Source organism: Ostrinia furnacalis, unplaced genomic scaffold, assembly GCF_004193835.3.
Source record: "Ostrinia furnacalis isolate ACB-3 unplaced genomic scaffold, ASM419383v2 OfSCF6932, whole genome shotgun sequence".
Lineage (NCBI taxonomy): Eukaryota > Metazoa > Arthropoda > Insecta > Lepidoptera > Crambidae > Ostrinia > Ostrinia furnacalis.
The window spans coordinates 1278646-1293036 of NW_021137171.1; the positions used below are offsets into that span (position 1 = coordinate 1278646).

General features: G+C 34.8%; 1 protein-coding gene across 1 annotated transcript; it reads right to left on the minus strand.

Annotated features, from left to right (window-relative positions):
- Positions 1–1176: 1176 nt before the first annotated feature.
- On the minus strand, positions 1177–13692 carry LOC114362942 (vicilin-like seed storage protein At2g18540). Its single transcript, XM_028318528.1, has 5 exons — positions 13584–13692; positions 10452–10607; positions 6402–6557; positions 5317–5472; positions 1177–1424 (listed from the first exon to the last, which is right to left on the minus strand). Exons 1-5 carry the CDS (start codon positions 13690–13692, stop codon positions 1177–1179), a joined length of 825 nt encoding a protein of 274 aa, XP_028174329.1.
- Positions 13693–14391: the final 699 nt, after the last annotated feature.

The window sequence follows — 14391 nt, forward strand, 5'->3', positions numbered from 1 at the left end:
TCATCCACTAAAATATAATATTTTAAACTATTATGTTGCATTTTTACTATAGAATTATCACTTCACTATTAGATATTGTTGCAATAAATCCCGTAAAGTGATGATCCACTAAAAGTTGCCTTATTTTTCGTGCGCTTATTATCTATCTATCTAGGCTTTATTATTCTATGAATACAAATTAAATAGGTAAGTACCCTTAGTAATTATAAGCCTAGGCGCAGACCATCGATTTTTCGTCGGCCGATAATTTAGTCGGGCAGTTGATCAGTATGGGCATGTATGGAAGTGCGCACATTACACCGATTTGATTTGGCCGATTCTTCATGCAATTTAAAATCGGGCCAAACTATCGGCCAACTAAAAATCGTTGGTCTGCGCCTAGTCTAAACTCAGAATGAAGCAAACAAACAAACAAACAATGAAGCTTGGTAGTCTTCGCTATAAGTTATCAAAGACGCTTTGCTACGAGTATAATCAATTATGGTAGCTTAATTAACTAGCATTAAAGTAGGTAAGCCTATTCCTAGGAACTACCTATTCCTAACATAATAAGTCTAGGTAACTCAAGGAATGTATGACGATAGCGCTTGTTCCCAACGAGTCACACAGTTACACAGCCGTAGGTTTTGGTCACACTGTAACCTGTATTTTCTTACAGTAAGCTTAAGATTACTTGAGTATTTTATATTTTTATTTTTAATGTATTTTGTATTTACCTTAGTTTCTTTGTAACGAAATCTCTTATACGAGTATCGTGATATTAACACAGTTTGTGGTTTTGTTAAACATCGCCCATCCCAGGGGTGGTAAAAGTAATCATATAAAAGATCAAGAAAAATATAAAACACAATTTTAACTATTACTTTATTAGTAAAAACCTTGTTCAAACGTCTCCTAAAACTTTCGTGACGGCGCTTGTTACCGCCCGCACCACCCCCGCGTATCCCGCTACACCACCGAGCATATTATGCGGCCGCCATAGCGCCACCCATGGATTTTACAAAACCTACAGGGTACCTAATGTGTGAATCAGTAACATTGTGACTGGATACGAATTATTTTCCCAACGAGTAACAGTGTTACTTGTTTAGGTGTGACTCGTTGGGAATAAGCAAAAAATAGCGTTTAATTACCTATAATAAGTTTGTGGAAAGAATCGACTATTCTGTGTGTGAGTTAAATTTTAATGTACTGTCCGTCCTTCGTAATATGGTATTTGGGGCGCTCATGGTTATGATCCAGACAACATGGAATGATGACGTCACCTTCAATCTTGATTTTAGCAGAACAGTCACCTCTGGTCTTCTTGGAGCACACCCACATCCTGCTGATCTTGTTCGGTTTGTAGAACGTGTAACCATCTACCATGACCAGTTTCCCACTTTTTCCAGCATTTTCAGCATTTATTAATTTGTACTTGATTTCTGAAAATATGGAAATGAATGGTTAATTTTTGCACTATGCTTAGATTTTCTCTTTTGTGTACCAAAATCTTTGTAATGTCAATGAAACTCGAATTAGTTGTTAGTAATCTTAATTTTATTCATAACTAGCGGCCGCCCGCGTTTTCGTACGCGTGTTTCACCCCATTAGGGGTGGAGTTTCGTAAAATCCTTTCTTAGCGGATGCCTACGTCATAACATCTACCTGCATGCCAAATATCAGCCCGATCCATTGGTTTGGGCTGTGCGTTGATAGATCACAATGTCAGTCAGTCTTTGAGTTATATAATGTATATTAAGATTATAATAATCAATCATTAATTGTTTTCCAACAACCGATATTTAAAAGTCCCAAATAAAAATAAAAAAACTCAAAATAAAGAAAGATATGAACCATGGCTTTAAGTAAATCAAGAGAAACACATTCACAAAATTTTACATTTGCTAGCACACATTCATAAATTTTTCACACTAATTTACAAGCCCAAAACTAAGAAGAGTTTTTTTGTGTTCCACTATTAATATTGAATAACACTAGATTGTAAGCATGCGATTCTTAAATAGTATTTAGATTACATCTTGATCCAGTTATAATATAGTTTCCTCAAGTACTTAGAACTAATAAAACTTCGGATTTTATATTTTGTTACAAAACCGCATCTATTAGGGCTGGTTAAGATGACATATATCTAGTCAGTTGTTACTTTAGGTACCTATGTCAAATAGAGACACGTCTAAAGTGGTGGCATGACATGGCTGCATGTGTCTATTTTAGTTGTAGCAATAAAGATTATTCTATTCTATTCTCATACTGTGTGAAGTTGGTCAATGTCCTCTGTCTATATTTATGCTTATTTATTTATTTTACCTAAAATGTAATTAGCTTATAAACATTATTATTTGTAATTTGGAACATAAAAACATAAAATTGAATTAAATTCTAACGTAGTGTCCATCTTTATTAACATGAAAGTTAGGTTTGGGATGGTTGTGGTCCAGGCAGAACGCAAAAACAGATTCTCCGTCTATTTTAATCTTAGCTTTGCATTTCTTGTTTCTTTGGGAACACTTCCATATATAACTTTTGGACATGTTCGAGAAACTGTATCCATCAATCAAAATAAGTTGCGTGCCGTTCGCCATATTTATCCTCTTATACTCGACTGCTGTGAAAAGATAAAAAAATCTCAATTAAATTGTCCGTCTATATTTATGTGGGAAGTGGGAGTTATCCAATAAAAAATACAATGGAGTGTGATAACTGGATATATTATTATTTCTCTTCACTAGAATAGTATTACACGTCTTTTACTATAATAGTTACACACTACTTCGTCTTCCGTATTACGTAGTCTACAACACACTCTCTTCTTTTTAAACATTCAAACTACTATTCTTACTCTCAATCCTCGTTCCTCATTCATCAGTTTCCTCCATATACCAATCATTCCTCATCTTCAGCGTTCAAATCACTATCTTTTATCCGTCATCCCACTGTTCCGTTACACACAAAAGTCGTTTTTCCTACATTTATACCTATGTATTTAATTTTATATACTCTATATATATATAACATATGTATATTTATATAGTATATAATTATATAATATATATAGTTATATATTATATAATTTATTTAGTTTTTAATACTTCATACATTATTATTAGGAATTTGAAAAATAACATTAATTTAAAGTCTAACGTAGTGTCCATCTCTCGTAACATTAAAGTTAGGTTTGGGATGGTTGTGTTCTAAAGAGAATGCAAAAGCTGACTCTCCGTCTATTTTGATTTTAGCCTCGCATTTTCTTTGGGAACACTTCCATATCTTAGTTTTGTACAGGATCGAGAAACTATATCCATCAATCAAAACAAGTTGCTTGCCGTTCGCCATATTTATCCTTTTACTCGACTGCTGTGAAAAGATAAAAAAAAATCTCAATTATTATAATGTTAGTTTTACACAGGAAATATCAAATGCTGAGGGTAAGAAAACACTCATTTCCACGCATACATTTAATATTAAATTAGATGGGAAAATTAAACAAAAATCATATGAATGTATTACTAACAGTTATAAAATAACGTACTAAATACTTAAATTAGTTATTGTCAGAAAACATAATTAGACTATAATATTCTACTTATCTATAACTAGGCTTTCCGCCGCGGCTTTGCGCGCGTGGAATTTTTCGGTTATTATAACCTATGACACTCAGCAATAATGTGGCTTTCTATTGGTGAAAGAATTTTTAAAATTGGTTCAGTAGATCCCGAGATTACCCCTTACAATTTTATTTAACAAATATACAAACACAAACTTTGCCTCTTTNACCTCTTTATAATATTAGTATAGATGAGCAGAATGTTGTACTATCAAATTTTGAAGTATTTTCCATCTTTCGTAATATGGTATTGAGGAGGCGGGTGGTTGTGCTGCAGGCTAAATGGAGTGATGACGTCACCGTCCACCCTGACCTTAGCAAGGCATTTGTTTCTTTTTGTTTTATCAGAACATACCCAGATTTTGTATTTTTTGTTTAAATGGTAAAATGTGTAGCCACCTATCATGATGTATGTTCCACTCCTTGGCGCTTGAATAACTCTATACTCGATACTATCTGTAAGTAAATTAGTTTTATTTTTAGTCAATTGACAGTATTCAGTAGAAAACATTTTTTTTTTTTATTATTGGCTGTAAGAACAAAAATACCTGTTTGTATTATTACTATAATGAGCTGTGGTTTTCTGAATAAAGAAAAATAAAAATAAATAAATAAAATATTTATAGAAATGTCGAGTAAATCAGGAACAGCCTGCAATCAAAATCAAAATCTTCAGATTAAGATCACTTTTCGTATTCAAATCGCTAATGGTCTATAATGGAAGTGTACACACATACGTATTATGTATCTGGCACTTCAATGTAGTGTCTAGTTTTGGATTTATGAAGTAATTTTTGGGCGTGACGTAAATTAAAAAAAAATGCTTCAAAAATTAAACATATTTATAATTTTTTTATTTATTTACACTTTTGCACATACAACTGTACAGTGGCGGACTTAATATTTATTGCCATAAGACTTAATAGTTGTCTACAAAATAACTAAATACAATAAACAGTTTTGTCTTGTGCTGTTTGGATGGAACGGATGGTGGAGGTAAAGCAATTTGCCTGTGGTTGGTTTTCGGTAGCTACGCACTTTTGTTCTCTATCTTTTGACTGTCAGAAGAGCTGGGTACAGTCAGTGTTTAATAGAAAAATGCTAGTTCAACTTGTGAATACATTTATTACAATGAATCGACCTATTTGACAAATACATGGTTTAAAACTTAACGGTAGGGGTAAGAACAGAGGTCCATTAGCTGCTTAGATATCACGCGATCGCAGCCTCTTCTGATTGTCTGTTGCGGAGATCACGTCCCAAGAACGGTAGCCATCAATTCTGTGGTACGGTGCGGACAACGCCAGACAGTAGGGTGACAATGGGTTTGGTCGGCTCGGACAGTCAGCGTCAAATAGTTGTGACACCCAAAGTAGCCAAATAGATATTTATAGAATAGAAATAGTTATAAATTGTTCAGTGCAATCAANAGAAGGTGGTGTTATCAACTTTTTGGTCAGTGGGTGTCACAAACTATTTGACGCCGTCTCTACCATGTTTGTGTGATTTTTATTACTCCGAATCGATGGAAGACCGTATCTGGGCTTCGCTGTGTACTTCCACTTTAATTTTATATGGACTGAGTTCTTCATTTTCCAAAGCTTCGCTCTGCTTTCGTCGCTGATTATACGCCTTTAAGTTTTCCCTGTTGCGCCTTCTTATTTGTTTTTTACGTTCAGGAGTTTCTTGACTAACTGGCAATAATTTACCTTCCCTCTTCCTTTTGAGGTATCTTTGTCGTTCTTTTTCTTTATATGCCGCGTATAGTTCAGGATCGTTCCTGATCATTGCTCGCCTTTGTCGCTGTCTAAGCTTTCGTATCTGCATAATTTCCTCTCGACTTTTTTTTCGCTTGCGCATGCTTTCTGTAAAAAATACACATATAAAATATGTATACCAAAGGACAGTCAGTAAGCAGTATCTACCACAGAATAATAATAATTACTACGTACAGAAGTTTTACTTCGCGAAGGTATTTAAAAAAATGTAAGCTCAATGTCATTAACAATATGGTGTAATTTAGCTTGTCTCAAGAGTCAAGCACCATTTTGTTGACAAACGTCAGTGATCGGTACTGCGCCGAAGCTATAGGGCTGACTTCGGTAAAATGATGTGACCACACATACGTATTATGTACCTATTTGGCACTTAAATGTAGTGTCTAGTTTTGGATTTATGAAGTATTTTTTTGGGCGTGACGAGATTGGCGGTGAGCCGGTGACGTAAATTAAAAAAATGGGTCATAAAAATAAAACATAATAATATTTATTGCCATAAGACTTAACAGTTCTGTCTACAAAATAACTAAATATAATAAACAATTTTGTCTTGTGCTGTTTGGATAGAACGGATGGTGGCGGTGAAGCAAGTTGCATGTGGTTGATTTTCGGTAGCTACCTACGCACTTTCGTTCTCTATGTTTTGACTGTCAGAAGAGCTGGATACAGTCAGCATCAAATTATTTGTGACACCTAAAGTATCCAAATAGAAATAGTTAAATTATAAATTGTTCAGTTAGAAGAAGGTTATTAACTTTTTGGTCACTGTCACGAAATATTTGACGCCGACTCTACCATACCATGTTTGTCTGATTTTCACTACTCCGAATCGATGGAAGACCGTATCGTGGCTTCCCTATGTACTTTCACTTTAATTTTATACGGACTGAGTTCTTCATTTTCCAAAGCTTTGCTCTGCTTTCGTCGATGATAATACGCCTTGAAGTTTTCCCTGTTGCGTCTTCTTATTTGTTTTTTACGTGCAGGAGTTTCTTGACTAACTGGCAATAATTTACCTTCCCTCTTCCTTTTGAGGTATCTTTGTCGTTCTTTTTCTTTATATGCCGCGTATAGTTCAGGATCGTTCCTGATCATTGCTCGCCTTTGTTGCTGTCTAAGCTTTCGTATCTGCATAATTTCCTCTCGACTTTTTTTTCGCTTGCGCATGCTTTCTGTAAAAAATACACATATAAAATATGTATACCAAAGGACATGGATACGCTAGTAGACATGGATAACCAGCGTATCCCTGTCAAGGCTACTGAGCCTTGACAGGGATACGCTGGTTAAGGCGACCCTTTACAAGGCTTGGGAGCCTACGGGTGACGAGTTATTGGACGTGGAGAGGGTCATTAACCCATTTAGCCCTACCGTACCCTATGTGGTACGGTATCTTTTTGAAAATATTTCGAAGTACCAAACTGTTGTTAATTTGTAAAAATGATTGTAACAGTAAGCTTAAAGTGATTATTTTACATAAAAATATTTAAAAATATGTTTTAACAAGTGGTTTCGAAAATATTTATGAAATTCCTCGACAGAAAACCAAAAAAATATTTACAATGTATTTAAAAAGGTATAATTTCTTATTATTCATAGTAAATTATGTTATTTATCAAATTTATTTAAAAAATAGAGTACAATAGATATCATGACTACAAAAAAAATATTATTGAGATTATTTTTATACGGTTTATTCCAGTCTAAAATAGGTGTACCGTATAAGGTACAGTAGGTCTATGCATGAGCAAATCATGCGAAAAAATATAATTTAATATTTATTATTTTTATTTGTTTTAGGCTATTGATGCTTCACTATATTACCACAACTCATGAAAAATTTGATAATTTCAGCAAACATAAAGCAATCTTGGTATTTTTCTACTGCTGTCTTGTCAGATGACCGCTAATGATGATCAGATTGACGAAGATTTAGGCGATAAAGATAGTGTCAATGTAAATAATAACCCCTACAAAAATCACTATGAGGGCTACGTGAATATTCACGATTCCCAATAGGACTACGACGCGGAGTGCGTACACATCGCCTAGGTGACCTACCTCGATACTCAATACTCAATCGATGCACACGTTCATTTAACGGCGGCATTCGATATTCTAACAAACCCGACGTTTAACTAACTTTTATCACGACACTGTTTACGAGAATAATCACGTTCTTTTTTTAATCTAGACGAACGCCTGGTCATCTTAACTTTTAACACTGCACTGATAATCACAAACTAAGGCAAAAATAGATGGCAAAAACGGTTAGAACGCGTGGTCAATCCCACTTCTGATCTTAAGGATCAGAGGTGAGAGTGCTTTTTTTAAAGTAATGTACGGCACCAGCAGATATCGATTTATTACATAACCGAAACCAATAATTCCACAAATCAAATTAACGTAATAAAGAAATATGCCTATGGCAGAAATAATGATCTAGGTCACAAATATCACAGTCCCTGAACCGAGAGAACGTCCGTCACAGCCAAGCGCTCAAGCAAAGTGTGGCGGCGCGCGGGGCGGCCGGTTTCTCGTGCCTTCCCTCTCTAAGACAGAGACAACAGGATCGAGCGATATGACGTCACGCTGACGTAGCGGGTGTTATTTCTAAGAATAGTTTTACATAAATTATATTAATAGTAAAAAGTACTACTGAATAAGCAATAATGAGGGTGGCAAAATGTATCAGATTCCGTCCCCTACCCGCCGCACGGTGGATCGAGCCCATACAAGGTGTTGGACCCATGTCCAACAGTGTTGGACNGTCGTACAGGGGTACTACATGGTAAAATAAATCTCGGAGGCGAAAGCAGGATAATTTACAAAAATAATTATCGGTCTAAATGGGTTAATTATACACATATTTTCTACTTTGCCGAACATTTGCACGAGAACGGTTTGTCCAAAACATATGAATTTAGTCTTATTTAATGCAGGATTAAATGCCCTTCAACCGTTAAGAAGACCACTTTTCGATAGGGTAAGTCCTTTACGCGGTATAACCGGAAAACCTAAAAAGCGCCCCTTTCGGGGGCCCCCACCACTTAAGCACAACTCCGTCGAAGTCGAAAACCTAGGAGAGTCTTAATGGGCAACCAATTAAGCCATTAAAGCAATAAAATCTTTTGTAGGAATTATTTCCGATTTAAAATCTAATTCTACTGGCCTATAAATGGCGAAGGAAATACATGATTTAGCATGAATTACTATGAATAATATTAACTACTTATTTACCTCTAAGTGTCTTCAGGAAACCTAAAAAAGTACATACATGTTTTTATTATTATTTATTCAGTTAAATACTGCACAGTATTTAGTACACCAAGAATGCGCGTGCGTGAGTCAATGTTCGCTCGTATGTGAGGCCTTGTCGAATAGTACTCCTGTAGGGGGCCATCGTGCGTGTTTTGTTTTCGATGTAAACTCGCGGAGATGAACAGGCCTGGTATTACTAACAGTTATAAAATAACGTACTAAATACTTAAGTTAGTTATTGTTAGAATAGTCAACATGATTAGACTATAATATTCTACTTATCTATAACTAGGCGTTCCGCCGCGGCTTTGCCTGCGTGGAATTTTTCGGTTTTTTATAATAACCTATGACACTCAGCAATAATGTGGCTTTCTATTGGTGAAAGAATTTTTAAAATCGGTTCAGTAGATCCCGAGACTACCCCTTACAATTTAACAAATACACAAACACAAACTTTACCTCTTTAAAATATTAGTATAGATGAGCAGAATGTTGTACCTACTATCAAATTTTGAAGTATTTTCCATCTTTCGTAATATGGTATTGGGGAGGCGGGTGGTTGTGCTGCAGGCTGTATGGAGTGATGACGTCACCGTCCACCCTGACCTTAGCAAGGCATTTGTTTCTTTTTGTTTTATCAGAACACTAGCTTTCCGCCCGCGGCTTCGCGCGCGTTGTCTACATTATCTACATATTTTACGGAACCCTATTTTTTTCCAAAATAAAATTTTGCCTATGTTACTCGTGGATAATGTAGCTTTCGAATGGTGAAAGATTTTTTAAAAACGGTCTAGTAGTTTTTGATCCTATTCATTATAACCAAACAAACAAAGTTTTCCTCTTTATAATATTAGTGTAGATACCCAGATTTTGCATTTTTTGTTAAAATGGTAAAATGTCTAGCCACCTATCATGATGTGTTCCACTCCTTGGCGCTTGAATAACTCTATATTCAATACTATCTGTAAGTAAATTAGTTTTAGTTTTAGTCAATTGACAGTATTCAGTAGAAAAGATTTTTTTTTTATTATTGGATGTAAGAACAAAACTACCTGCTTGTATTATTATTATAATGAGCTGTGGTTTTCTGAATAAAGAAAAATAAAAATAAATAAATAAAATATTTATAGAAATGTCGTGTAAATCAGGAAACAGCCTTCAGATTAAGATCACTTTTCGTATTCAAATCGCTAATGGTCGATAATGAAAGTACCTACACACACACACATACATACGTATTATGTATTTGGCACTTCAATGTAGTGTCTAGTTTTGGATTTATGAAGTATTTTTGGGCGTGACGTAAATAAAAAGATCCTTCATAAAAATAAAACATATTTATTGCCATGAAACTTAATTGTTCAGTCAGGTGGAGGTGAAGCAAGATGCCTGTGGTTGATTTTCGGTAGCTACTTGACCACTTTAGTTCTCTATCTTTTGACTGTCAGAAGAGCTGGGTACAGTCAGCATCAAATTATTTGTGACACCTAAAGTATATAGTTAAATTATAAATTGTTCAGTTAGAAGAAGGTGGTGTTATTAACTTTTTGGTCACTGTCACGAAATATTTGACGCCGACTCTACCATACCATGTTTGTCTGATTTTCACTACTCCGAATCGATGGAAGACCGTATCGTGGCTTCCCTATGTACTTTCACTTTAATTTTATACGGACTGAGTTCTTCATTTTCCAAAGCTTTTCTCTGCTTTCGTCGATGATAATACGCCTTGGAGTTTTCCCTGTTGCGCCTTCTTATTTGTTTTTTACGTGCAGGAGTTTCTTGACTAACTGGCAATAATTTACCTTCCCTCTTCCTTTTGAGGTATCTTTGTCGTTCTTTTTCTTTATATGCTGCGTATAGTTCAGGATCGTTCCTGATCATTGCTCGCTTTCGTCGCTCTCTAAGCTTTTGTATCTGCATAATTTCCTCTCGACTTTTTTTTCGCTTGCGCATGCTTTCTGTAAAAAAATACACATATAAAATATGTATACCAAAGGACAGTCAGTAAGCAGTACTGTTACCCTGATGTTAGGTGAAAACAACAACAAAAAAAGTAAAATTAGGTTTTATAATATTATGAATTATTATCTCAATTAATACTTTCTCAATTATTTTAATGGGCTACACATTAATGTTAGTTTAAAAAAATATTTCCATGTACAAATCGTTTTTATTATTTGACATAATGTTTATTTCTAGGAATTTTAAGAAAATTGTTATATTACAAAGTTATGTTAGTTACATTAGAAAAGATATCAAAATGAAATAGAATGAGCAGTATTATGAATTAAAAATTAGCAAATTAAATTTTGATGTACTGTCCATCTTTCGTAACATGGTATCTGGGAGGTGGGTGGTTGTGCTCCAGGTTGTATGGAGAGATGACGTCACCGTCCATCCTGACTTTAGCAAAGCATTTGTTCCTTTGTATTTTTTTATTAGAACATGCCCAGACTTTGCTTTTGGGAAAGTTGTAAAATGTGTAGCCATCTATCATCAGGAGTGTTCCACCCCTTTGAGGTTTTATAAACTTATATTGGAGACCTGTAAATAGGATAGTTTAGAATCAGTTTTCAATTGAGTATCCAAATAGAGAATCTCTTTTTTTGTTATTAAATTGGAAGGTCATTTTAATAACTAAACTATTTTTATCTATTCATACTCGATTGCTGTAAAGATAAATAAAATTGTCAAATAATACGTTTCTGAATTATTTCTAATGAGCTGCAAATTAATGTTTATTTTCCACCACAGAAAGTATCGAATGCTGAGGGAGGATAGGAAATCACTAATTTCTATGCATGCATTTAAACAAACAGTTTGATTTTTGACATTAATATGTCAAAATCAAAAAATCAAAAATCAAAAATATTTTTATTGAGCCATCCATTATTCTTACTAACTAATCAACAAAAACATAACTTATCAGTAAGTGTAGGTACATTGTTTGTTTACACAATATAGTTTTACATAAATTATATTAATAGTAAAAAGTACTACTGAATAAGCAATAATGAGGGTGGCAAAATGTATCAGATTCCGTCCCCTACCCGCCGCTAAGTAAAAACTGTGTTGCGACTGGTAGTGTTCGTCATCGTCCAACCGGGCAACGTTTGGCCGGTACACATCTTCCAACGTTGCGGTTTCTAAGGCGTTGTAGTAAGGTTAATTTTGCAATGCCAGGTATGGATAGACAAATGTACCGGCCAGCGCATTCGGTACTTGTTGGGAGCGTAGTACACGCGCAGCTAGCAGATAAAATTATCATGTGAGAAGTAGTTACATTTTTTTTATTTTTTCATTTTTATTTTTTAGAAACTAAATATTACAATTACGAGAACTATATAAACTTACTTAAATCCCTTTTTTTTTTGTAAATACATACATATTATACATAGATAAAAAGTATGTTAATGAAGAAGTTTCGTGATGTTGAAAAACCATATTTCACCGAATGGGATTAAAAATATGGTCCAGAGCTAAAAAGACGGTGAAGGTTTTATTTTTATTTCTAAATCCATCAAGAAATGTTTGAGAAAATAATTATTGAAATTACGTATATATTTTCGCATGGAACTCAAACATAGGCGGTGCCGCGACGTCACGCCGGCCGCCCATTCAAGTTTCAGCCATGATGCTTATATTTTTAAGTTTATCAATAAAAAAAATAAAAAAAAATTAATAAACAATATTTGAAACTTCTTCATTGTCAGATTGTGTGAATTTGTGGGTGCGTATACGTAAGTATGTAAGTGTGTGTGTGTGTGTGTGTGTGTGTGTGTATGTGAGCGCGCGCGCGCGCGTGCGTGTGAGTGTGTGTGTATGTGTGTGTGTGTGTGTGTGTGTGTGTATGTGTGTGTGTGTGTGTATGTGTGTGTGTCACATTATATATGATTTAACTAGCTCTTCAGTTTGTTCGTAGTTCAACTGTTTAAGGTAATTTGAGATTGATCTATTACATGAGTATTTTGATTGCTCGTAAACATCGGGTATCGAATTACTGACCTTATTGTAGATGTGAGGGCCAAGGTAATGACTAAATCTTTGTGCGAATTTTGTCCTACAAGTTGGTGTTTTAAAGATAATGTCTTTTCTACGCTTTGTTGTTGGGGTATCTCTTGGTAATTTATGTTGTTTTAGAAATAGTAATTTTATATATAGTTGTCTAACAGAGAGAGTTTCTAGGTTTTTGTATAATTCGTAAGTGGGGTATTTAAAGGGCTTGAATGTCATAATTTTTAAAATTGCCCTTTGAGCTCTTTCTAGTTCCAACATAGTAGATTTTGCGCAACCACCCCAGCATGTGATACAGTATGTAATCACTGACTGGCATAGTGCGTAATATGTTGAGACCAGTTGTTTTTTGTCGCATACATTTCGTAATGTTTTGAATACATATATTAGTTTTCTTACTCGACTTGTTACAGCCTGTATGTGTTCCGTCCAATTCAAATTATTATCTATTAGTAGACCAAGATATTTAATCGATGATGTACTCGAAATGTATGGACAGTTACATGGCGTATTTGCATTTTTACAGCTATGTGCTTGTATGCTAATTTCATTCTGTAGGGGTTGTTTGTTACTTCTTATACTGAATGCCATATATTTTGTTTTTGCCGTGTTTAGAGTCAGTAAGTTATTTATCAGCCATTCATTGATTTTATTGAAGCCTTCATTAGCTTTCCGATTCACGTCATTCCAACTGTCTCCAGTGAATATAAGTACTGTGTCATCGGCAAAGGTAATTACTTCACCATTTATGAGCTGTTTCTGGCACAATTGGTTAACGTAAATCAAAAATAGGGTAGGCCCCAGTATACTGCCCTGGGGTACACCAAAACTCACTTTTTCCTCTTCACTCGTAAAAGCTCCGATTTGGACAGATTGAGTTCTATTTGTTAGGTAATCTACAAAAAGTCTGTGTTGGTTACCTCTGATACCTATTTTTTCCAATCTTTCAAGTAGTATGGGAACAGAGACAGTATCAAATGCCTTTGCTAGATCCAGGAATATGGCCAAACATTTCTTGTTTGAATCCATGCTCCCTACTAATGCTGCTGTGAGTCGTTGCGTGGCATCAGTGGTAGAAATTTTATTACGAAACCCGTACTGATTATTTGATATTAATTTTTGGCTTTCCAAATAATATTTGAGTCTTTTATTAATAAGTTTTTCAACTATCTTTGACAGTGTTGGTAGTAGTGAAATTGGTCTATAGTTTGATAAACTGTCTCTGTCCCCAGACTTGAAGATTGGGATTACTACAGATCTTTTGAGCGCGTTTGGGAAGATACCATATTCAAAATAGCTATTGCATAAATTGGTTATGGGTGGGCATAGTGCATTGATAGCAAGCTTGTATAGTTTAGTTGGTATGCCATCCCATCCGGTGGCCGAGCTATTTTTTAAAGATAAGATGGTTGATCGGACCTCATCTTCATCTGTTGGCAGAATTACAAAGGTGGATGTAGTGTTTTGTTGATCCTTAGTTGTTTTTGCTAGGTTATTTTCGTCTAAGTTATTAGCGTTAATTATTGTGCGTGCTAGTTTGCTTCCTACAGTAACAAAGTAATTATTGATATGATTGAGTGAGTCTAATTTGTTTGGCTTTGCAGCTAATAGTTCTTGACATGAGTCCTTATTTTTCTCTAAGTGGCATAGTTTTTTAATACAATTCCATTGTTCTTTTGGATTATATTTATTTCTTTGCATTTCTGTTGAGTAAAAAACATTTTTTAG

Excerpts from the sequence above, each read along its gene's own strand:
- LOC114362942 (XM_028318528.1), bottom strand. The coding sequence starts at position 13,692 with ATGGATTCAAACAAGAAATGTTTGGCCATATTCCTGGATCTAGCAAAG. Across the intron at positions 10,608-13,583 it reads GGAAAAAATAGGTATCAGAG|AAAGCATGCGCAAGCGAAAA; the intron begins GTAACCAACACA and ends ATTTTTTTACAG. Across the intron at positions 5,473-6,401 it reads CCTCAAAAGGAAGAGGGAAG|AAAGCATGCGCAAGCGAAAA; the intron begins GTAAATTATTGC and ends TATTTTTTACAG.